Genomic DNA, 26,583 nt, shown 5'->3' with positions numbered 1-26,583 from the left:
ATGTCATTATATCACAACCTGACGCTCATACTATTTGAGCAGTTTAACAAAAATATGGTCTTCAGGATACCCAAAGCCCAATCCTTTGCTTGTTACTCATAATATAGAAGTTTCATTCCCATTAACTATCAAACGTTACACAGCAATTATAGGCTTTGTGCACGCAAGGCCATTGCTTGCAGCCAACCACTGGCACTGAAGGGTTGACATCTTTGGAGAGAACACAATTAAAATGGCTGCATTTTTTGAATAAGAGGCTGGACTGCGTGCTTTTATTTTGTCAACCTTTCAGCTGTAGTGGTTATGGTGCTTAAAATCCCCTTTATGGCTAGGTTATTTGAAGGAGTGTTTTTTGCATTTAACTTACTTGCGAGCTTAGCCTGTAATCCTGAAGGTCCAGGTTTTGAGGTCTCAGCTTTGGAAGACCCAGGAAGGGATAGTTTTGTTTTTGGGAAGCTGACTTTAGGGCTGAAACGAGCTGCCCAATCAAACTTGGAGGAGCTGCTGGCTTTTGCCTGCTCCTTCTCCCGGCTACTTCTCCTGGGGCTTGGGCTAGAAGCAGAGCGAGAGCGTCTGGCTTTATTCTGATCCTTTCCTTGTTTCACACGGGCACCTGCAGCAGAAGAGACAGAGGCAACAGCGGAGGAAGAGGAAGAAGAGGTGGAGGCAGAAGAAGAAGAATCTGTAATGGTGCTACACCCAGCTTTGGCTGAGGTGGCCGATTTTGAAGCCAGCTTGGAGGGTTTTGGAGGTCTGTCTTCTGCACCGGTCGATAAAACGGCCGCGCTACTGATAGTCACACAAGACGAGCTATCCGTCCTTTTTCTCTTGTGGAGCGGGGAGGTGCCGGGGGCTCCACCCTTCCTGCCGTGGGCTTTGCTTGTAGACGGCAATGATGTGAGTGGAGTAGGTTGCTCCTGGGTGGCTTGTCTTTTCTTGAGTTTATTTGGTCGCTTTGTCCCTCCAGAGGGCTCAGTGTGCTGAAGTGCTTTGGATTTCTTAGCAGAGCTGGGGGAGTTGGTCCGGCTATAATCAGGGCTAGCACTACGTTTCACACCACGCAAGTTTTCTTTCTTAGGCCTTTCACTTTCTGACGTGTTTGTCCGATCAGGATCCTCTGATTGTGGTAATACAACAGAAGAAGAGCTACAACCCCTGAAGAGTAGGTGGGGGAAGGGGAAAAGGAAGATTTAAAAAAAAAAAAAAAAGTTAGAAATACACAACTTATTAACACACATATTCCACATGAGTGGAGCAAGGTTAAATCTAAAAATGTAATTAGCGATCTTTTATATAGATGGTACAGAATAATCTGGACAAACTAAAAAGCTACATGGCATCTTTAAAGATGTTTTAGGAGCTGGACAGTGACTTTCAAAACAAGCGTTTCCAATTTAATACTTAAAGGGACACTCCAGTGCCATGAAAACAATCTGTTTTCCTGGCACTGCAGGTCCCCTCTCCCACCTCCCAATCCCCAGTTGATGAAGGAGTGAAAACTCCTTCAGGTCACTTACCCGAGACCTCCGCCGATGTCCCTCGGCGATGGTTTCGGGTGGCCGCCGCTCCTCCCAGTCATTACGTCAACCGGAGGGCGAGACTGATCCCGCCCGCCAAGACCTAATTCGCATGCGCAGCAATGCCGTGCACGTGCATTAGAGCTCTCCATAGGAAAGCATTGAAAATGCTTTCAATGCTTTCCTATGGGGAACTGAGCAACGCTGGAGGTCCTCACACAGCGAAAACCTGTGCTATAGACACGGAAGTGCCCTCTAGTGGCTGTTTAGTAGACAGCCACTAAAGGTGAGGTTAACCCTGCAAGGTAATTAAAGCAGTGTTTCCCAAATCATTCCTCAAGACCCATCAGCCAGTCCAGGTTTTGTCAGTATCTCCATTGGAATAAAACAGTCCACCAACTATCCAGAATTTGTGTTTTTCCGTATGAGAACTGGTTGGGGAGCCACTGGTCTAGAGGGTTGGTGTTACAGTAAAGGGAAACACATACCCATATGTCTCATATTACCAGGGTATGTGTGTAGGGGAGTTCATTAAGAATAGGGATCGACCGATTATCGGTTTTACCGATATTATCGGCTGATATTCGGCATTTTCGGCAATATCGGTATCGGCCAATGAAGATACTGATATTGCCAATAATACAGAACAGGACCGCCGGCCCCATTACAAGCCCGGCCGGTCCTGGGGGGCCCGCAGCAAGCTGTTACATACCTTCCCAGCAGCTCCCTGTGTAAATCTCACGAGTCCCGCGGCCGTCAGAGCGTTGCCACGGGTGACCATGGCAAAGCTCCGCGCGTCACACAGGGAGCTGACGGGAAGGCAAGTAATCGCTTGTTGTGGGCCCCCACTGCTAAGTACACGCCACTGGACCACCAGGGAATGCCATAGCCCCCTCCCTGGCCAGGGGGGACACAAAAAAATTATTTTTTTAAACAAATTGTAAAAATAAAAGCCCCATCCCCCATTTTACAGAAATACATCACTTCAGAAAAACACAACACACCTATAGAAGACTGGTAAGTAGGCAAGAAAGATCATAGCAGCTCTTAAAAGAACACTATAGTCACCTAAACAATTTTAGCTTAATAAAGCAGTTTTAGAGTATAGATCATGCCTCAAAAGTTTCACTGCCATTTAGGAGTTAAATCACTTTGTTTCTGTTTATGCAGCCCTTGTCAAACCTGCCCTGGCTATGATTGACAGCCTGCATGGGAAAAAAAAACAGAAATTTTTACTTACCGTAAATTCTTTTTTTCTTAATATGGTGGCAGTCACATATGGGTTTTGCTCCTCCCTGTGGACAAGACTTTTAACAAGCTTATTAAAAAGGATCCTCCCCCTTTGGGTATAAAGGCTCAGACCGCAAAACCTACCCCAGTACGTGACAAGTAAAGAAACCAGACAAATCCAATATCCAATGCAAAATTATTTTAATAAAGAGGGAGGGTTATAATACTGCCACCATATTAAGAAAAAAAGAATTTACGGTAAGTAAAAATTTCTGTTTTTTCTGTCATATGGTGGCAGTCACATATGGGATATAGCAAGAATCCCTCTGGGCGGGACCTATGCCACGACGGCTTGTAACACCTTACGCCCAAAGGCAGCTTCAGAGGCAGAGAAAATGTCTAACCGGTAGTGCTTGATAAAGGTGTTGTAAGATGACCAGCATGCTGCCTTGCAAATGATTTCTGGAGATGCAAGTGCTCTTTCTGCCCATGAGGTAGCCATAGCTCGAGTAGAATGGGCCTTGATTGCAGCAGGCGACTGAAGACCTGAGGAAGAATATGCCAAATCGATAGCCTGAATAAGCCAACGAGATAAAGTACCACGGGAAGATACCTTACCCTTTAAGTGACCCTGAAAATTAACAAACAGGTGATCCGACACTCTGAATTCCTTTGTTCTGTTTAAATATATACGTAACGCTCTTCTTACGTCCAACTTTTGCCATCTGTGTTCTTGAAGGGATGAGGGCGCACTAAAAAAAGAAGGTAAAATAATAGGTTGATTCACATTCTTTGAAGATAAAACCTTAGGAAGAAAAGATGGTCTCAGGTAAAGAACCACCTTGTCCTCATGGAAAATAGTGAATTCGTCTGAGGAGGATAGGGCGTGAAGTTCTCCCACTCTTTTGGCTGAGGTGATGGCCACCAAAAACAAAACCTTAAGAGATAACATTTTTAAAGGAACTTCCTCCAAAGGTTCAAACGGGGTAGCACTAAGGGCTTGAAGGACTAGGGCTAAGTCCCATGATGTAAACACTGATCGTTTAGGAGGCCTCCTGAGGCTGATAGACCTAAAAAACCTTCTGACAAAAACATTTGCTGCCAGATCCTTTAGAAGAAAAAAATTCAAAGCTGATATTTGGACCTTGAGAGTTGAGACTCCCAGGCCAGCGTCAAAGCCCTCTTGCAAAAACTGAAGAATGTTATCAATTGATGGTTGTAAGATCGGGAACCGGTGATCCCTACACCAGTGCAGAAACTTGGACCAAATTCTAAAGTATATCCTAGAAGTCGATACTCTAGTGGCGCGGAGTAAGACAGCTATTCTCTCATCCTGCAATCCCTTGTTTCGAAGGATCAGCCTTGCAGTAGCCAAGCCGTCAATCTGAACATCTCTAGTACTTTCAAGGGTAGGTTCCTGTTCACAATGAGATGAGCTGACATGGGAAGTTCCCAATAGCTGATGGTCATCTCTTTTAGGGCGGCAAACCAGACTCTGTTTGGCCAATAAGGGATTATTGCCAATATCCTTGCCCTGTCCGTTCGTATCTTGAGGAGAACCTTTGGGATCAGGGGCAGAGGTGGGAAGATGTAAGCCAGCTGAAAATCCCACCTTATTGATAGAGCGTCTATCCAACTGGGTTGATCCGTTCTGAATAGGGAGGCGAAGTGGTAAACCTTCTTGTTTGATCTTCTTGCCATTAAATCTACTTCTGGTACGTCGAATTTCCCAGTTAGGATTCTGAATACGTCCGGGTTTAGAGACCATTCCTTTTGGTCCCACTTTCCCCTGCTCAAATCGTCGGCTATAACATTGTCGCTGCCTCTTATGTAGACCGCCGCAATGTCTTCCAGATTTCTCTGCGCCCATTCCATAACGGCTGTACAAAGACTGTAAAGCCTTCTCGCTCTGGTTCCTCCCTGTCGATTGATATAAGAGACTACCGTACAATTGTCTGACTGTATCTTGACCGCTCTTTTAAGTAACCAAGGTCTGAGGTGATGAAGAGCATAAAGAACCGCCAACAATTCTTTGAAATTTGTGGATTCCTCTGCTTCTTTGGAAGACCATTTTCCTTGGAACATGGTGGAGCCCAAGTGGGCTCCCCAACCTGAGTTTGAAGCGTCTGTGGTGACTATCAGCCAGACCTTTGGTAGAAAGGACAAGCCCTTTAACAGGCACTCTGAGGTTATCCACCAATCTAGCTGTGTTTTCACCTGAGGGGACAGTAGGAATCTTTCGTCTAGATCTTCCTCCTTCTTTGACCAAGACGTCAGGATGTTCCACTGTAAAGGTCTGACCTTTGATCTTGCCCATTTGACTGCGGGAAAAGTGGCCGTAAGAAGCCCTAACACACTCATGGCCTCTCTGAATGAACAACTTTTCATTCTCTGGAGGTTGGAAATCGATCTTCGGATCTTTATTCTCTTCCGTCTGGGCAGAAAAATTGACATGGTGGTTGAATCGATCTTGAACCCGAGAAACTCTATTACTCTTGTTGGAATGCAAACTGATTTTTTTAGATTCAAAATCCAACCATGGTCCTGAAGAAACTTTATAGTGATCCGCAGATCCTCGTGCAGTTGACCTTCGGTATGTGCCACCAGAAGCCAGTCGTCTAAATATGGGACAATTGAAACACCCTTTTCCCTTAAATGAGCAGTTAGAGGATAAAGGATTTTGGTAAAGATCCTTGGAGCGGAGGACAGACCAAAAGGTAGAGCCCTGAACTGGAAATGAACGGTGTGACTACTTCTTCTTATTGCAAATCTTAGATATTTCCTTGAAGTAGTGGCTATCGGAACATGTAGATAGGCATCCTTTAAGTCGATTTTTACCATAACGTCTCCGTTTTGTAATAGGGGAAAAATTGATGCGATTGATTCCATACGGAATCTGTGATAAGGGATAAACTGATTTATCCTCTTCAGATCCAGAATGGGCCGAAATGAGTGGTCCGGTTTTGGAACGAGAAACAGTCTTGAATAGACTCCTCGAAATTCCTGTTTCTGTGGCACTCTTTCTATTACCCTTTTGTGAAGAAGCAGCCTGGTCTGACAATCTAGAGCTCGAGATTTCTTTCTGGACTGGTAGGATGATAGTAGAAACCTTGATCTTGGCTTTTCCAGAAAAACAATCCTGTGTCCCTTTCGGATAATCTTTAGAACCCAAGGATCCTTTGTGGTCTGTTCCCAAGTCGGTAAAAAATATTGGAGTCGTCCTCCTACACCTCTGGCGTCAAAAACGCTTCCCTTTGTCTCTGAAGCTTCTCTTGACTTCGTTACTCTGCTCAAATTTTCGGTTCTTTTCCTTTCTCTGAAAATAGTGTGGTCTTTCCTGAAAGGGTCGTCTACCCCTGGATTGATCATTCCTGTAGCCTGCTCTCCAGGAAAATTTTCGATCCTGAGGAAGTGCCTTCTTGGTTTCAGACATCTGACGTATGATTTCCTCTAAGGGAGCGCCGAACAATTTAGCTTTTTTCAGAGGAAGTTCACAAAGGACTGCCTTGGACGCCGTATCTGCCGACCAAGACCTCAACCATAGGGCACGTCTTGCCACCGAAGTCAAACCCATGATCCTGGAGGCCAATTTCATCACTTCTACTGACATATCCAAAAGGAATTCATTCGCTAAATGCATGTTCTGAAACATGTGACTAAGATCAACAACCTGGCCAGATGAAAAATTTTCTTGTACTAGATTTAGCCAAACTTCATTCGCTCTGGCTGCTGCTGCCCCTGCCAGAAGGGCTTTACATTGGAAACCGGCTGTCTGATAAGCTCGCCTACACGAGGTTTCGGCTCTCTTATCCATGGGATTTTTTAATGCTGCAGTTTCTCCAATAGGGATCGTGGTTCTCTTGGCAATCTGTGCCACCTGAACATCAACTTTTGGGAGATCTTCCCACATAACGTCGCTAGCCAGCTTAAAGATGTCCTTGAAGTGTCTGGAAATAAAGGCACGTTTTTCCGGGTTTTTCCATTCCCTAAAAATAGAATCAACTAGGCTCTGTTGTACAAAAAAACCTCTCTTAGGATTTTCTGCTCCCTGAGGTAGGATGGTCAGATTCACTTCTTTAACAAATTTACGGATTGCCTCTGATGGAAAACCCACTGGTTCACTGGATGAGGAACCTGAATCCTCTGATTCGACAGAAGAAGAACATTCCCCTGAAGATGATCCAGATGAGGAATCTCTTTTTCTTTTATTGATCTTTCGTTGACTGGGGGCTTCTACCCTCTTAGAATCCTTAATCGTGTCCAAGGTCTGGGACAACTCTCCTGGAACCAGGATAGGAAAGATTGCATATCCTTTTGCTTCTCTCTTTCCAACGAGTTTGCAGTACACAGACTGCATATTTTCTTCCTAGACCCGTCTGGGAGGGGAGTTGCACATTCGCTGCAAACAATATGTTTGGACTTCACCGTAGCCTTTCTAGGCGTGGGAGTTAGTTTCTCTTTATCCATCTCAGGTGGACTAGACATATCTGTAAAAATTAAACGGATACTCCTTAGAAGGTATTTTCTCCTTCAGCAAGTATTTCAAAGTAAAGATCTATTTTCTGTAAATCTTACCTCAAAATACCTCTGAGCCGTGTGGGGGGGCAGGTGACACGGCGTACCTCTTCTGATCTGCATCATGCTGTCAGTGGGTACTAGCACAGCTTTTAAATTCAAATTTTCGCGTTTTTTTTTTTTGCAATATCTCTTTAAGCTTCCGTTTGCGCATGTGTCTTTGCGCACCCGGAAGCTTAGGTGGAACGCAAACACCACCCGGGCGTGCGTTCCACCGCTGTGCGCTTGCTCAGAGCGAGCTCCGCCTCCCGGAAGTATTTGCCGGAAACTTTCTCGGCATAAATTACAGACCTCAGTATGCTCCGTAACGATTAAGAAAACGGAGCATGGGCCACTCAGCTTACCACCCGGGCAGCTCTCGGACCGGATCCCCCAGACAGCAACCTGTGTGTCTCACCAAACGACGAAGTCCTGTCCATCCCTATCGGGACAAGAAAGAAGACTGGGGTAGGTTTTGCGGTCTGAGCCTTTATACCCAAAGGGGGAGGATCCTTTTTAATAAGCTTGTTAAAAGTCTTGTCCACAGGGAGGAGCAAAACCCATATGTGACTGCCACCATATGACAGAAAAAAACTGGTTTCACTTTCAAACAGATGTAATTTACCTTAAATAAGTATCTCAATCTCTAAATTGAACTTTAATCACATACAGGATGCTCTTGCAGGGTCTAGCAAGTTATTAACATAGCAGGGGATAAGAAAATCTAAATTTAACAGAACTTGCAATAAAGGAAGGATACACTTTAGATGACTCTTTACAGGAAGTGTTTAGGAAGGCTGTGCAAGTCACATGAGGGATGTGTGGCTAGGGTTCATAAAGTGATTAAACTCCTAAATGGCAGAGAATTGAGCAGTGAGACTGCAGGGGCATGATCTACACACCCAAACTGCTTCATTAAGCTAAAGTTGTTTTGGTGACTATAGTGTCCCTTTGAAAATATTGAATAGCTTTAAAATGACACTTTAAGCACTAAAAGCATTACATTCTAATGTAGTGGTTTTGGTTTAGTGAACCTGTCCCTTCTTAGAAACGGCAATGTTTACATTTGTAAGAACAAGTCACTAGTGCTAGAGGTATTTATTCCTCATTAAGCCATTGGAAAAGTGGTCTCAGAGAAGCATTGTAATAATGCTTTTCTATGAGAATGTGCACATGTGCTGCAGGTCCCCTGAAATCTCTGATTGGAAAAAGATCGTTAATATGGATGAAGCAGCTTTAGTGACAAGATCAGGATGGTCTGGATAAAATATTTTTCCCCCCATGCTTCTAAAGGATGGGCCCTGAATCTAGATGCTGAAAATTACACCAACACTATAATATGATTAATAGTGTTAGAGTGTTCCTTCAAGTGATATAATCATTGCTTAGTAATTATTTTAAGTTAAGATAAACCGGTCATGATAGGTTGCACACTATGGTCTTATGCCACTGTACAGGCAAGATATGATCTATATATTTTGCAAGCCAAACTGCTAACAAATACATTCAAAGTTATGCCTACATTTTTCATGAACTTTTGTGCCTTTATAGCCATGCCAACATGCTGTCACCAGGCCTTAAATGACCATTTTAACATTCCACAACTCCGAACATTATGGGATATATTCCTCCCAATGAATAAAGATGGCTGTTTGCAATAGCAATCTTATGAACAAAAAAGCAATAATCATCTGTATCAGCACAATCTGCAAATTACAAGTATACCTACCCAAGATGAAACTAGTCATTAACTCTGTGTAGGTTTTGCAGTCATTGCACAAAAGGTGCAAAGTATACAGTGAAATCTTGGTTTACCAAATAACCCATTTGCAAACATTATAGAGAGGGCCATGTAAAAAAAAAAATAATAAATAAAAAAAATAATGTGACGTGTAATGTGTCACAGGATAAGCAAAACAGAACTTTCCTCTTAAGCAAAAAAAATATAGTGATTTTTTAAATGCAGTATGTAAAATTAAACCTGAAATTGCATACATGGTTAATTTTTTATTTTATTTAATAACAATCATTTGAAGATATGCATGCAATTTTTCACAGACTTATTTGTGCTATTTCATAAAACCCCATCAGTCATTAAGAAACAGCTTTGAGCCGAGCAACAAGTAGATTTGGGCTGGCATGTAGGATACAGATTGAAATAATAACTATATATATATATATATATATAACCAGAAAGTAAAAAAAATCTGTTAACAAAATTACCTTTTAGAGCTGTATCCTCTGGACTGGCCAGAAGCTGTTTTAGACTGCACTTTGGGGGTCTTAGAAAGAGATTTTCTGCTCTGAGGAAGGCTATGGGCCTTATGTTCTGCCTGCTCTAACTGGGACCTGTTGCTGAAAAACCAAGAGAGAACCGTGTCAGAAAAAACAACAAAAAAAACAGTTATATATATTTCTATAACATATCCCTTTTCAAACTACTGGCAGGCATACAGTTTGCGATTTTCACAGCTACATAAAGGTAAAGAAAAATGGGGAACACTGCTATTATACATAGAATGTGACGGCAGATAAGAACCATTTGGCCTATTTAGTCTGCCCAATTTTCTAAATACTTTCATTAGTCTCTGGCCTTATCTTATAGTTAGGATAGCCTTATGCCTATCCCACGCATGCTTAAACTCCTTTACTGTGTTAACCTCTACCTCTTCAGCTGGAAGGCTATTCCATGCATCCACTACCCTCTCCGTAATGTAATGCTTTCTGATATTTTATTTTTTAATTCTTTATTTTTTTTGTGCAAGGTATAACAAATAAGATTGCGCAGCCAGGACGGCATGAACAAGCACCGTTAGGTCAACATGTCAAGACAATAGCATGGCTGTGACCGCACAGGATTTTTATAACTAATAATTCCAACAATAACACTGCAGACGTGAGAACAAATTATTCTGTCACAAGCTAGTGTCTGTATGCAGCAAGCCTGTGGATTACAGAATAGAGAGGCAAGCGGACCTTACCCTTAGTTGGTGGGTTTTGAGCCTTTTATTGCCTGGGCAGATAGGAATAGCAGTCCACAGGCATAAGAAGATTCGGCGATATGCATCTAATAGGCTTCTGCACTAAAAGGAAAGAGCTTGGTGAGAAGGTAAGTAGGAGCCAAACTCCCAGCTAGTGGATTGGCATGTGTTCCCATCAAGATCAACTCGCAGCCTTTGTTAGGCCTGTTTTACTTTGGGGCGGTAGGTAGTTAAAGCGAGCTGTCAGCTCTGGGTCAGTTAGGAGGGCTTGAGACCTTGAGGTCCTTCAAGTCGTTTGTGTTGTAATGTAAGGTAAACAGAATGTTAACTTAAGTCAAACTAAACAATTAAAACAATGGGCTGTGTGAGTTCCCATTCAGATGGTGACAGCCACGTATGAGTCCAGAGTGCCCCTTCGCCAAATAAACGGGGCACTTCTGGCAGGGTCCCCGGTATGGGGTGCTTTAGGTGCCATGTGATTCTCTGGCTGGCTAAGCGAGTCCTGGGGTAGACCCAGATCTTTCAGTAGTGCCGCTGAACTCTGGAGATCTTGTATGAGATGCAGTGTTTCCTTTCTGCACTACGAGTGAACGGGAGAGGCGCCAGCTGTATCAGATTTCATGCTTTTGAAGTATGGATGTGAGTGGTCAGTGACCTTCTCCAGGCCAGAGTGTTGCTTTATAGATCTGCATAGAACGTCAGCGACATATTCTCGAAGTGGAAAGGAAAGTTCCCCTTCAGGGCTGTGAGGACCGCCGCTTTGTCTCTCCCATTTTGGACGGTGATTAGGTCCCAGGAGGTCTCAGCCGGTGCCTTGGCAGGTTTGGGGACCCGAAAGACTCCATCCAAGGTAAGTGCTTTGGCCTGTCAGGGTGTCAGCAGGGCAGATAGCAAGTGTCTCAGACAGCGTGGTAGTTCAACCTCTCGGACTTCCTCTGAGACTCCCCTGATTTTAAGGTTATTTCGCTGCCAGGTGTTTTGATCCGCGAGGAAGCATTCATGCGACAGATTTTGCTGCCTCAATTCCTGCTGGAGCACAGCTATCTGCTGGGTGCTTGAGTTAGCAGTACTCTCTAGAGCTTCGATGCGCCTTGTTAGACCCCGCAGATCACTGCGGATCACTGCGGATCGCTGTAACGTCTGCTAGTATATTTTTCTGCAGGTATGCTAGGAGTGCTTTCAGGACCGCGGTAGTCACCGGGAAGGCATCCAGACCTGTTGAGGCCTTCGGCGCTGAAGCCGGAGCAGGCAGAAAACCCTCCGTGTCCTCCGAGAGCGATCAGAGAAATCGGAGCAGCCGCCCGAGAGCATTACCATCTTGGGCCCAGCGGCGCCATGCGCTTGCTTCCACGTCTCCAATTGTTAGTTCGTACGTAGGTTTCTCCATCTTCAATTTTTTGTTTGCGCCCCATTGAGCTCTGGTCTACTAGCGGGGGGAGGGGGCGGGGGCAGCTCCCAGTCCGGGTAATGAGTCTGTTTATATTAAAAATCACTGTTTTCGTCATGATTACCCGGGGGCTGCTCTATCTACCTTTAAGTCATCAGAAATAGTTACCTCTAAATACCTTCCCTCAGATGTCGATGTTAGGAATCTCTCAAATATTTTGTACTCTACCCTTGGGTTTTTACGTCCAAGATGCATCATCTTGCAGCTGCCACAACTGACCATTTTTCCAGTTTACCTAAATCATTTGTCATTTGGCTTATCCCTCCTGCAACATCAACCCTGTTACATATCTTAGTATCATAAGCAAAAAGACATACCTTACCATCAAGACCTTCTACAATATCACTAATAAAAATATTAAAGAGAATGGGTCCGAGTACAGATCCCTGAGGTACCCCACTGGTGACAAGCCCATGCTTCGAATATACTCCATTGACTACAATATTGGAGTCCAAATTTAAAGATAGCAGTTTATTGAGAAGCCTTCTATGCGCAATAGTGTCAAAAGCCTTACTGAAATCTAGTTAAGCAATGTCTACTGCACCACCCGATCTATTTTAGTTACCCAACCAAAAAAAAAAAAATCAATAAGATAAGTTTGGAATGATCTCCCTTAAATAAAAGCATGTGGCCTCTGACTTTGAAATCCATCTGATTTTAGATGTTCAACAATCCTATCCTTTAAATCGTCACCTCTATCATCAAATTAATTCTAAAATTCAATAGAATCTTAGAGAGGAATGAACAAACGTAAAACACAACATAATGCTTTGTCTGCTATACTTCATTATATCCAGAATTTGTATAGATAGTTAACTTTTTTCAGTTCCCATTTCTTGGGGGTGAGAGGGTGGGGCAAACCTACATTTATGCCAATATAGCGGTATGCATGTGCCACAGTACACAGCTCAACCCCATGCTGTTATAAGCATTGTAAGATGCACACTGTTCATCCCACTATAAAGAGCAGGACATATACGTATAATTAACCAAGTAAATCTTTTGACACTATATGTAGAGAGGTCACCAGCATATAGATACAAGTAGAAAGGTCCAAGCCCTCCAGGAAATTGACTATGCAAAATTTGATGAAACCCAACAGTCAGCAATGTTGCAACGCAATTAGTATTTTTACAAGTACATTTTGAAGAGACAATTGAACAACTTTAAGCAAGACGGACAATTGACAGGCAAAGGTAGAAAGTGCAGATGAAATAATCAACTAATGCCCAAAAATAAAAATGCACATCTTGTTTAAGCGAAATACCGGACACGCAATAAGTACAAGTTTTAGAAATGCATTGGAATTTTTGATCCTTGTTCACTAGTTCCAAAAATAATAATTGCCTTTTATATGACAGATAACCAAGACAGTATAAATTATCAATGCCAACATAAAACTGAAGGACAGAGAAGAATGATGTTTTAGTTAAGCAGTGCTATTTCCTGAAGGATGTCTGCATTATGAAGAGTAGGTACAGTTATTTACGATGTGCTTTTCATTTTTTATTTGTTTTTACCACATGTCCAGCCCCTCTGTACCTCCTTCCCAGCCTCTGATGTTTTCACTCTTTCTTCAATATTATAATTTTGTCTTTTTTTTCTCCCCACAGTAAAAAGCTTATAAATGAACAACAACTGTTCAGAATCCCTGCTGTGTAGGAATTCACGGGATAAACTAAACACCATCAGTTACAGGATACATAACAACTGGATAAGTCGCTTACTAGTCATGGTAGAGTTCACTGCTAATTTAGAGCGATACTATAAGTGCCAGGAATGCAAAGCTGTATTCCAGGCACTATAGCGCCCTCCCCCCAACCCTCCCTTGCGCCCCCACAGCTCTCTAGTGTGGGAGGGAGCTTTGACAGCGGCCGTCATGGGGAATATTTGACGCGGCCAGAGGAACATTATAGGCAGTGCGCGAGGGAGCAGTACTCTGTAGCTGCTCCCTCGCGCTGTCTAATGATGTCAGGAGCCGGAATTTGACGTCATTCCAGCCCCGGCATCATCACAGAGCGCGAGGGAGCAGAAAGGAGCGACAGGCAGAGTACTGCTCCTTTGCACACAGCAAGAGAGCAGCCCCAACTGGACCCCAGGAAAGACCCACTCAGCTCTCCCAAAGGTAGGGAGGCGGAGTGGGTTTCAATTAAAACAAAAATGTGTGTGTGAGAGCCTGTCAGAGAGTGTGCGTACAAGCTTGTTGTCAGCGTAAGAGTGTGTGAGAGCCTGTCAGAGTGTGTGCGTGTGTTTAGGTACCTGCCCCTCAGATCGCATGGGGAAGGTGTTTTTACTCACCTTTCTTCCCATTTTCCCACGCCGTGCCAGTTTTGCCATGGCTGAGCTGATCAATCTTTATGATCTCAGCCAAGCCAATGCTTTCCCTTAGGGAGGATTTTGTGCATGTGCAGCAAATGTACCAATCTGCATCTCCTTATAGAGATGCGTTACATTAAAGGGAAACTCCAGTGCCAGAAAAACGATCCGTTTTTCTGGCACTGGAGGGTCCCTCTCCCTCCCATCCACCAATCCCTGGTTACTGAAGGGGTGAAAACCCCTTCAGTGACTTACCTGGGACAGCGGCGATGTCCCTCGCCGCTGTCTCCGCCTCCGCGACGCTCCTCCTAGTGATTACGTCGGCCGGTGGGCGAGACTAATCTCGCTCACCGGCCGAGGAGACCTAATGCGCATGCGCGGAAATTCCGCGCATGCGCATTACGTCTCCCCATAGGAAAGCATTGAAAAATCATTTCAATGCTTTCCTATGGGGTTTTGAGCGACGCTGGAGGTCCTCACACAGCGTGAGGACGTCCAGCGACGCTCTAGCACAGGAAACCTGTGCTAGAACCCAGGAAGTGACCTCTAGTGGCTGTCTAATAGACAGCCACTAGAGGTGGAGTTAACCCTGCAATGTAAATATTGCAGTTTATGAAAAACTGCAATAATTACACTTGCAGGGTTAAGGGTAGTGGGAGTTGGCACCCAGACCACTCCAGTGAGCAGAAGTGGTCTGGGTGCCTGGAGTGTCCCTTTAATCAATCTCTATGAGGAACATTCAGCGCCTCCATGCAGAGCTTGGAAACACAACCTGGGTGCTGCACGTGGTGCAGCAGTGACCCAGGACTCTCGTGGCCATCTGAGTGACTGTCACTAGAGGTGTTACTAAGCAGCAATGTAAACTCTGCCTTTTTGCGGAAAAGGCAATGTTTACACTGAAACGCCTGCAAGGACAGGCTAAAGACACCAGAACAACTACATCAAGCTGTAGTGGTTCTGGTGACTATAGTGTCCCTTAAAGAATTGCACTCTCGTTGAAAATGACCGGCTTTTAACTTTAACTGGCTCCTATATTCCAAACAAATTTGTGAAGCATATAATGCCTTAATGGGTCAGTCCAAATGCCATAAGCACTATGTATTAGTGTATGGTGTTTACAGCACTCAGAGTCCATTCAGAATGTAGTGGCAACTATCATAAAAAGCACTTTCTGCTAAAAGTAAAATCACAATGGATGTTTATCAGGCAGCCTGGAATACTTATGTTATGGGTTGCGTGTATCAATTATTTCCCAATTGTGTGTGCAGCTCATGCACGATAAGGAAGGCTGTGACATTGCTAGTCCACACACTGCATGTGCGTCCATAGCGCTCCTAAAGAAAAAGAACAGATTGGGTCACACAACTGTGAAACAGTCTGTGTATAAACAGAAAGCAGCCATATTGCAGCTGTCATCAGATTATCCCAATTGTTCAAACAACATATTCCTTATGGGATAAGATCAGTTGCTATATACCAAAATGAGATGGTTTTAACTACAACATCTAATCTATAAACTATATAAATAGTAAATGAAATTTAGTGTAAAATTTTATGTAGATAAATATATATATTTTTTTTTAAATCCAACTACAGCTTCTATTACCATTAAAAAAAATTGTCAAATAATATAAGATTCCGAAGTAGAAAATGGTCTCTATTGATAGATACAATTCTTCATAATGATAAAAGGAGGGGTGCAGATTGGTTGACGAGAATTTATTAAAGGATCACTAGTGTCAGGAAAACAAAGCGGTTTTCCTGACACTATAGTGCCCTGAGTGTGACCCCCACCCTCAGGTTCCCCCTCCCGTGGCGCTGAAGGGGTTAAAACTCCTTCAGCAGCTTACCTTATTCCAGCGCCAGTGACCTCTCCTCCCCGTCCGACGTCCGCTCCCTAGTGGAGCGTAATGCGCAAGTGCCGCACGCGCATTCAAAGAGTCCATAGGAAAGCATTTCTCAATGCTTTCCTATGGACGCTCTGTGCGATGGATGCGAAACTCGCATCCAGCATCGCATATGCGCCTCTAGTGGCTGTTTTCTCTGAAACTGCTATGTTTGCATCGGAAGGGTTAAAACCTGAGGGACCTGCCACCCAGACCACTTAATTGAGCTGAAGTGTTCTGGGTGACTGTAGTGTCCCTTTAAAATTAGAAAAAAAACTATTAAATTTTGCAACTGCTCGATGTCTTCATTACACTATAAGAACTACAATAGGGCATAGTGTTTATGGAGTCGCGTTATTATTATTAATAATATCTAAATGTTTGTTGTTTTACACTGTATTTTGAACTACGAAGTGGAATTTAGGGTCAGACAGTGAGCTTGACAGGTGTAGACTTCTAATTTTTGTCTATAGAACATTCAGACAAGTTAGGTAAACTTCGTTGTTGTTGGTCTCACTACTTGGAAGAGAATCTTAGTGAGCAAACGGATGTCTCACCTTCCTCCAGTGGTGTCCTCTTGCGGCTGGGCCCCAGCAGTGTTCCTCTGTGAACGTCGCAGTGACCCCCCTGGATTGTTATTAAGCCGGCTGGACATTGGCACCTCTCTCCTGAAGGGACATACCCTTTCTAGATACTACCATTCACTGTAAAAAGAAGAAAAAAATAATTCAGACATAAAATGTTACTCTGCTATAAAACCTAAAATGTTGCTATGTAGAGCCCAAACAAAAGTCTTGCTTCTAAACAATGGCTTAACAAAAAGTAGCCTATCCCTCCTAACACATTCTGCAAGCCATTCCACAACTGTTCTCCCACTCCAAGTCATTCTAGTAGTAACCTTAGATCAGAATAGTATATAGATCCCAAACAGATCAGCACTGGTTTAATTTTGTGATTTTAAATGTAAGCGAAATAATAGAGCAACGAAAATGATGTCCTTAAACAAGACCATACATACAACAACCACCATTTTTGTGTTTATCCAAAAAAAAAAAAAAAAAAAAATCCCAAATCAAGATTAGTGTGTACATAGCATATCCAACCATCACCGATTAGAATACTGGAATCCACCTTTCATTTTCCTTTGGACACACACCACTAATAAAAAGTAGCTCTGTCACCTCATTTGATTCCCCTTTTATTTGTCTGCATTCTATTCACTTTAACAAAACATGACAAAAAGGTGGAGCTTAAGTCAAGCTTACTAAATTTGCCTTTAAAAAAAAACAAACAAAAAAAAAAACAACATAATGCTTAGCTTTCCATTGTGTTCCTTGAGGTCACAGATCGTGAGTCTCTTGTATCTACGCATGCCTAGTATAATCTTACTTTCCAGACATGCACACAGTAAGTATGCACAAGATCTGACCTGTGTGGAGAAGAAAGGGCAGGAAAAGGCAGAGAGGCAGCATCACTGCCAGGATGAGGACAATTAAGATGGCTGACACAGAGATAGATGATTAAATAATAGATGAAAAGGGGGTTTGGGGAAACAAAATACACATTTGTGGGACAATTAGGGCAGCAGGGGTTAACATCTAATATTACTTATTTCAAATTGTTTCTGGGAATTTTTTTTTATATAGCCTAAACATAAAATGTTACTCTGCTATAAAACCAAAAATGTTGCTATGTAGAGCCCAAAGAAAAGTCTTGCTTCTAAACAATGGCTTGACAAAAAGTAGCCTATTTATTATGACTTATTTACGCAAACTACACTCGACTTTGCAAAGTGGGGTTAACAATTTGCTCGGTTAAGTAGGACTGCTAGTATTAAAATGAATCTCCTTAACAGATTCTTGTACTTGTGCCAAACATTGCCAATTCCAGTAATCTATAAACTTTAGAAAGGCAAAATACCCAGTCTGTGCAGAAACATCATTAAAGATGTTTTAATATTTTTCATTAATACGTCATATAATTCATTAAATATAACAATCTATTTCCTTTGAAGGAAAAAAAAGAAAGAAAAAAAAACCTCCCGGGGGCGGAGTCAAGCTATCGAACTGAGCGGTCGCATGTCGGCAGAGCTCCGAGTGACAAAAGCTATTGTTAGAGATACACACACAATTTTTACCCCAACTTCAGTTACCCCAACCGGATCCTTCGACAGCCCCAAGTAATATGGGCAGAAAAACTAAGAAACAGAAGGCAGGCAAGCCGAGAGTGGGGACGAGTATCGGAGATATGTGGCGGCAGGCACATGGCGGCTCACTGCCCAAAATGGCCTCCTATATGGGAGAGAGTTCTGATTTTTCAGACGATCTAGCCCCAGAACCCGAGGACCACCACTCACCAGCCCCACAAGAACCACCAACACCGCAACCACCCGCAGCCTCCTGCACGGACTCTGCACCGGTGACAAAAGCCGACATGAGGGAGATGCTGGCAGGCCTCCGGAGGCATATCCACGCGGACATGGCCACATTCCGCAAGGACCTACAGGGCCTGACAACACGCACAGGTATACTGGAAGCCGACTCCCGCAACTCCAAGGCCCAACTTACCCGCCTGCAGCAAGACATGAACGAGCTCCAACTGCGACAAACCACCATGGAGCAGAAGTTCGCAATGCTCGGAGACTCCAGGTGCAGTAAAAACCTCAAGATCAGAGGGGTGGCAGAGGCAGTTCCCGAAGCAGAGCTGCCGCATTTTCTAAGACGATTACTTGGCGCACTACTCACCCCAAAACAAGCGAAGTCAATCACAACCGAGGGTCTGTTTCGGATCCCAAGGCCGACCAAAGCACCCACAACAGCACCAAGGGACCTGATTGTAAAGTTCAGAAGTGGGCAAGACAAAGCAGCGGTGATGGGCGCAATCAGAGGAATCTCCCCATACAGCTTTGAAGGCTCTTCACTCACGTTCTATGCCGATCTGTCGGGGAGCACCCTCGCCTGGAGGAAAACAATGCAGCCACTCACGGAGCTATTGCGAGCAAACAGTATTCCATACCGCTGGAAGTATAATCACAAGTTGGTAATCCAGAAGAACGACACCTTCTACTCAATCCAGGATCTCGCTGGAGCAGAGACTATCCTAGAGACTGGGTCTCCCACGAGACTCCCTCAAACACGGAGGACCTGGCAAGGTCGGAACGCATACCTGGGACCCAGCAAATACAGCCCCATTTGTGCCTCGGAGGACCTCAGCTGACACCTAGGTGGAGGCCGCCACATGGGCCCCCACATCTGAACCCATGGACTAGTTCTTCCGCTCGCGACCGAGCACTCCATGTTTAACACAGCCGTATTAGGTTCCCCGCAACACCCACCTCCTTACACACGATAGCGAGCAGGGAACCCCGAGAGCAATTCAGATACCTGTGATCACCATGTATATAGTTCAATCCCGCCGGTATGGCAACTGGAGCTCCCCCATACTTGCCGAGCCATGCCCCCGAGCAATACCAACTCAGCACTGTTTAGCCTTTACAGCATGCTACCCAATAGGTAACCAGCACACTGCCTACACCTGTCCCGACCACAATCTGCAAGCGACATGCGCACTGCTGTCACCCAAGTCCTGGCATGTCGCTGGCTCCATGGCTTGATGTACTGGCACTGAGGTACCTAGCTCACAGGCATTAGCTTGCAATGCTACTAATTAGACACGCACACCCCTCACATAACCGGTCAGTATAACCACCCACTTATCGCATGCAGCTTTGTCTCTCTCCAGACAACTCTTTTCCCAGCCTAAACAGTTGGACGAAATGCAGATTACCCTTCTTACTTTAACACGAATATACACATGTACCATACATTTAGCAAAGTGCAGCCTTGAACTTTATAGGGCTTTACATGACCCCTGGCAACACTAGCATGACCCATCATAGCATCGTTAGTTACAACTTATATCTACACTCCTGTCTTAATATATATTTATATAAATATGTGCAATGTTACTATGCCATACAACTGTTTATCTCTGTTTCGAACTAGCCTGCACCAGCTGTTGTGGCGTTACAGGCCTACATGTATATCATATGCACTATTAAAATAAAGAATTAAAAAAATAAAAAACCCTCTCCCCTTCCTTTAATGTGGGACAGGATCCTTCAGCATTATACCTAGGACTTGAGATAGATTTCTATATAAATATATATCGCACTGTTAAGGATCCAACAGCAAAAACACAGACCTCTAGCTACATCAGCATGCATGACCATTGTTCTAGTACTGACTCCAGTAGACAGAGTATAAACTATAGACAATTTACACTTTTGTACTGGGTACAATACTTTCCAATGCCTGATATTCAAGTAGACCATGTGATCTGTTTGCATTAACATTTGCTGGTAGATCAGCTTACCACCAAGCAGAAGAAATTACACATTGGGATGGATATTGCCCAGAAAAAAAACAAAACAAAAAAAATGTAAATTACATGCAAACATTCTTTAAAGGGGGAACGGTCACATCCCAGGTTATTTTTAATATTACGTTTACTTATCTCTATACCCAAAAACAACACTCTAAACAACTAAATTTATCTTACTCACGTGCACGGTGTCAAGAGTAAGTGGCACTTTTAGGGGAGCTAAACTAGTCAGCCAGCAATTGCTCAGAGCACCTGCTTTGCAAAGACTTCTCATTGAACGGTATTGGGAAGTCTGTGATTGGACAACCACAGAAAGTCTGGACGGGGTAAGAAGTAGAGGGTTTGCAAAGGATTCATACAAGAGATCTGTAGTGTTTGCAAACTATTTAGATATACCCCAAAGTAAATAAATAAATATAGCAATCAATACATATGCGTTTTCATTGTTGCAATGATCTACCAAGTAGTTTTTAAAATAAATTCTTATACTCCAATGGAAAATTTTATTTTATATTTTTCACGCCTTCGTAATACAAAGTTTGAAAGACAACACCTTTGTCCTACAACGAGGTGCCTCCATCTTAGCCATTAGTCTAAGCTCCGCTTCTTGCGCCAAGCAGTCAAAAAGATAGAATAAAGATGAGAGGAGACATAGAACAATGTTTTGGTTTCTCTACCTCAAATTCCAACAGTTTTGCTTTGCCTGATATGGATTATGAGGTCATTTGCTAAAAGTTCTAGGTGATTTTTAAGGTGTAGTTAATGGTGTAAATGACGAGTTCCCCGTGGAAACTTTTTTACAATCTTCATAAGCATTTTCTACATATGGGGATTTCATGGCAATAACATTTGGGTAAACCGTGAACTACACATCACCTGAAACATTTATGAATTTGATGTCATTTATCTGAACTTTGTTTTTCATTTTATGCAGCCCTAGCCACATTTCCCCTGGCTGTGACACACAGTATGCATGATTTTGTTTTTTTAATTTTCTAATCATATCCAGCACAGTGTGTCCTGCAAACTAACCTTTAATCAAACATGCAGGCTATTAAAAGATAACTTCTAAATTAAACACATGGTGGAATAAGGGAAGTTTAAAAAAAAAAAAAGTTGGCTAATTTTTTTTAGGAAGTGTGCAGCAAGTCAATGCTGTCAGCCAAGGGGTGTGTGGCTAGGGATACATAAAGTGATTTAACTCCTAAATGGCGGAGAATTGAACAGGTAGAAGGCACAGGAATTGATCTATACATGAAGACCAACTGAATAACACTGGTTTTGTGATTAGAGAGTTTTCATTTAAAGAAACAATGCACTCCCCCATAAATTATAAAATTGGCCTGATTACTTAAAATATGGGGAGGGGAGTGGGGGTGGAGGAACACCAAACAAGACACCTACAAATGTATGCTATGCAGAGCTTTTGGGCACCAGGTCCAAAGACTGTCAAGGCTACACAGGCATTATATACAAATAGGAAACTATTAGTCTCTTTTCAGCTATGTAACGTGTATAAAGATAAAATAAAAATACAGCAACCAAGCAGGAAAGGTACACCAAAAAAGGTGCACCCTTTTCCTTTATAAAAATGTTTAATACATTTAAAAAATATATATATGGGGGCGGGGCCTGACAGCCAAGATGGCCGGACGTGCTCTCTGTGAGCTCCTGCACCAACGGGCATAAAAACAAGGTTTTTATACAACCACATAATGCAAGCAGCACACGGAGCCCATAGAGGGATGCAGCACAACACAAGGAACAGTTTGATGTCTTTTCAGCAACGACAAGCAAAGCAAAAGCCTGAACCGGCCATGCGGCCTACACAGAAATGGGGCCTGCGGCATGGGGGAAGCGGCCGATCCCCCTGCACGGACCCCACCTGTAAGCAAGAAGCGGACGCTGCCCCGCGGCCCCCCCCCCTCTGGACCGGCGGGGGATATCCCCACCACTCGACTTCCTCAAACGGATAGACCAACGGCTAACCAAGCCTGCCAGAGCCCAAGCAAGATGGCAGCTCGAGCGAGACCCACAACAAAATGCACCCTCACGAAACCGCCCACACTAACCCCTGAATCCTTTAATCGGCTTTGCACCATCCTATTGGCAAAACACCGCCTCAAGGGTCAATCGTTCCAGTTAATTATGAAGGGGTTGGCGGCATGGATTCGTCCAGCCACCCGGCGCCGCTTGTGCAGCTACCCAGACCGGGTCCCCAGAGCAGCCCGCAGACGGAGAACGGACTGGCGACCCAGATGGTGGGAAACGAGAACAAGCTCTGCAGGCACCCACTCTTAAACTCACGCTTCGCTGAGCGGGTCCACCAAACAGACCCAATTCAACCACTGCATAGCAGCACCGGCAACCGCTGAACATGGCAACTTACGTGCCACAGCCTGTTCGGGGAAGACCACCACTCACAACCAAGCCGGATGCCAGCACAGCAAGATCACAGCCCTCACTCAAACCTGGCATAAACCGGAGGGCCGAAAACTGAGTAGTTGGAACCTGCCGCAAACCATCACGCGGGGTTATAGAGTGAACTACCCCCTGAAGCACACTAGCGACATCGGTGCAGCTTTCAGAGCAGACCACAAAGCTCCAGGGCCATGGCCCGGCGGACTAAACCGGCAAAGAGCCCACTTTCAGCCAGCAGAGGAAGGGATCCCAAGAGACTTTCCGGGCTGGGCCGTACCAATACAGACCGCAGGAGTAGGATGATCCCCACTGATACACGGTGACCCGACCTGTGGCCACGCAACTACGAACCTGCAGTCACTGGGGACTTTGTCCTATGTTAAAAGCAACTTGCTTATAATTTGTGTAACACTGAAGACTAGTGCTTACACTGATCCTAACCCACTACACCAGGATACTGATGAGTATGCAGATCTATAATGTTCACAAATAATCTGTTAGTGTTCAATACGTTCCACCTTATAGAATTGCTTGTTTAAATGACTCAGTTAAGGTCCGGAATAGCAGTCAGACCTGACCAGATGGCAACCACCTCTCCTATTAATGTGATCTTGTTCAATCATAAGCGTTGTCTGCTCTGCTGTAACAGTGAGCAGACTTATATATCATGGGGTGTCTAGGCTATAGCTGTTGGCCATCGGGTGCTCTCACATGTTTTGTTTGCACTCACTCTAACACTCTAGTTGTCTAGGCTAGTTAAACTTATAAAAAAACTTATTCGTTAAAAATATACGAATTCCCAGTCTCTTACTGCATAGGCAACAAGCGTGATTTAATGCTAATAACTCAACTGTTCAAATGCTCTTATATGTACGTTTACTGCTCGAGCCATGTTTTTTCTCTTTGGTCCCTCTCCTACCTATTCCTGCATGGAATGTACATTATGCTACCACCTTGAAAACAAAACGCCAACCTAAACTATCGTAAAACTATAATAACTATAAAAAATGTGCCTGTATACCGTATGCCATGACCTGTATTACCTATGTTTACCGATTTTACTGGATGCCGCTGTTGTGGCGCATACCGGCTGCCTGTTTATTCTGTGCACACCCAAAATAAAGAACTAAAAAAAAATAAAAAAAATACAGTCAAAAAGAGAATATATATATATATATATATATATATATATATATATATATATATATATATATATATATATATATATATATATATATATATATATATATATATATATATATATATTATTCTCACCCACCCACCCAACAACCCGAGAAAACAACGAAACAAATTGTGACAATTGCAGTAAAAAAATAAATAGATTTCAGCATACACACATTTTTAAAAAGATATTGTAGCGGAGAGCTGATATCCCACAGCTATTCTCCACTTGAGATCCCAGTGAGGCTCAGGAACAAGGCAATAGTAAATCCACAAGCAGAGTTTCCAGCAGGTAAAATAACACCGCAATATCCCAGCAGCAATCCCAATAACTGGACGACACACAGTTTCAGGCGCAGAACTCACAATCTTTATTCCAGGGTTCCTTTTAAAGCATGCTCCCATGCAAGGGAGGGATTTACATCAATTAGGACAGTAACCAATACTGTAAATGTTCCCTCCCACACATCTCCTCCCCTCAGGGCGACTCATAATCCCCTTAACTTACAGTATTTTACCCCAAACATGGATGTACCCCTAAACTAGCACATAACATTAATATTAGGGTACCGCTCGGTAGCCCTGATCTGGCTGAACAATATATCCAAAATTCACCCAGATCGGACCAGGGGTTCGGTAGTTGGGTGGAGGGTGAAGTTTGATTGAACGCACACGAGGTGGTAGCCGAAAAGGGTTCCATATGTTTGGGCCCTGCGTCCGGTCTCCGTTCGGCAGGTGAAATATACAATAATCTTAGCCATCCACACTTAAATCCCCCTGCATTACAGTTCCCTCGTTCGGTACTTGGTTTCTACCGAATGGGGCTTTGTTAGGTCCCTCCGTTCGGTAGTTACGGAGCTCTGGAGGTCTCAGCGGTGTTCGGTTGTTTGAGTGTCCGATTTGAGTTCCAGACACTCGACGACCAAACATCGCTGAGATTTTGATGCGTAAGATGGCCGCCGCACGTGGTTCGTATACCAAACAGCGGCCACCCAGGCATCAGCAATTAAGATTCAAGTTGCGGTTTCTGTGAGAAGTGTGAACGCCTAACGAGGCGCACACTTCTCATTGGGGTGGTCTAATGGTTCGGTAGTTTCATTCTCATGGAACTACCGAACCCACATCCGAAATCATACATAAAGACATGAATACAAAGCACGAATAGAGTTACACAGGTAAATTATAGGACAGGCTTACTGCATTCCGCTACAGATATATTGCTCAAAAAGCAGCCGTGCATTAAAATCTTATTAATAAAGTGTCAACAGGTTTCAAAATAAAGTTGTTATATACTTTACAGTGCTTTTGCCCTGAGGACTAACATGAAGTATGCGGTCATGCTGGGAGTGCTTTTGCTCTTTTAAGATGCATCAAATTCCCTGTCTACATTGTGCTGGCCGTTTTCATAAATTTATACAGATTTGAAGAAAAAGAGATTTGAAAATAGTTACTTCTCGCATTTGTTCAGAACAGACTGCATATCGAAGAATTTAATGATTAAAGATATGATAAGAGACCACTCTCAGGCCCCAACAACCAGTGTCATCCTAGAAATGTCCCCATGTATGACAGGCTGTTCAAAATTAGGCCACCGAAAACATTTATGAAAACTACACCCTGACCAGAACACCTGTATGAAAGAATTCCTTAAGAAACCCAAGGGAAGGCTGCTTTTCAATAAATATATTCCATCTACAGGACCTTACTATGGAATTACATTTTCAAAATTATAATACTAGCTATTCTAGAGGAATTTCTCATTTATGAAGGATCCACCAGACTGCCTTGATTACCGTATATACTAGAGTATAAGTCGAGTTTTTCGGCACATTTTTTGTGCTGAAAAACCCCAAACTTGACTTATACTCGAGTCAATGTCTGTATTATGGCAACTTACATTGCCATAATACAGACAGGGGGCTGTGTAGGAGGGGGGCCGGCAGGAAGCGTTTACTTACCTCTCCTGCAGCTCCTGTCAGCTCCCTTCTCCTCCGCGCCGGTCCGGTCAGCTCCCCGTGTAAGTCTTGCGAGAGCCGCGGGGTCATAGCGCGGCCGCGAGACTTACACTGGGAGCTGACCGGACCGGCGCGGAGGAGAAGGGAGCTGACAGGAGAGGTAAGTAAACGATCTCTGCCAGCCCCCCTCCACTGAACTGCCAATGCCACTGGTCCACCAGGAAGTAAGAGCCCCCCTCCCTGCCATGCATCAAGCAGGGAGGGGGGCCGAAAAAAAATATATAAATAAAATATTTTAAAAATATAACCAAAAAAAAATTAAAAAATAATAAAAATGCCCACCCCCCACCAAGGCTCTGCAACACATACACAAACACACACTGCATTCATTATATACACACTGTAAATAAATATTCAATTAATATAATTTTTTTTAGGATCTAATTTTATTTAGAAATTTACCAGTAGCTGCTGCATTTCCCACCCTAGTCTTATACTCGAGTCAATAAGTTTTCCCAGTTTTTTTGGGTAAAATTAGGGGCCTCAGCTTATTTTCGGGTCGGCTTATACTCTACTATATACGGTATGTGGGCGGTATGTGGGTACAAACAGCAGAACTGTGTGGGTCCTTTCCTTGGTGAACAAAAGTCCTCATTTATGGGTAGACATTTATTGAATTGGCATAGATTTAAAAATGTACACACCATAGAT

At 43.6% G+C, this 26,583-nt stretch overlaps 1 protein-coding gene across 15 annotated transcripts in view; it reads right to left on the bottom strand.

Annotated features, from left to right (window-relative positions):
• The window catches only part of TRIP12 (thyroid hormone receptor interactor 12), a 103,611-nt gene that overhangs the window by 43,560 nt on the left and 33,468 nt on the right, over window positions 1–26,583 (bottom strand). For 12 of the 15 annotated variants that reach the window (XM_063442289.1, XM_063442286.1, XM_063442292.1 and 9 more), the window contains 3 exons: window positions 16,489–16,635; window positions 9,525–9,656; window positions 368–1,155 (listed from right to left, as the gene is read on the bottom strand). In XM_063442289.1, the coding sequence (XP_063298359.1) occupies window positions 368–1,155; window positions 9,525–9,656; window positions 16,489–16,586 (1,018 nt within the window). In that variant the 5' untranslated portion in view covers window positions 16,587–16,635. The remainder of the gene's footprint in view (window positions 1–367; window positions 1,156–9,524; window positions 9,657–16,488; window positions 16,636–26,583) is intronic. The other 3 variants (XM_063442298.1, XM_063442300.1, XM_063442301.1) reach the window with 1 other exon arrangement.

The sequence above is a fragment of the Pelobates fuscus genome, chromosome 2 (genome assembly GCF_036172605.1).
Source record: "Pelobates fuscus isolate aPelFus1 chromosome 2, aPelFus1.pri, whole genome shotgun sequence".
Lineage (NCBI taxonomy): Eukaryota > Metazoa > Chordata > Amphibia > Anura > Pelobatidae > Pelobates > Pelobates fuscus.
Note: the sequence above shows the minus strand (reverse complement) of the source record. Positions and strands in the feature narration are given on the sequence as shown.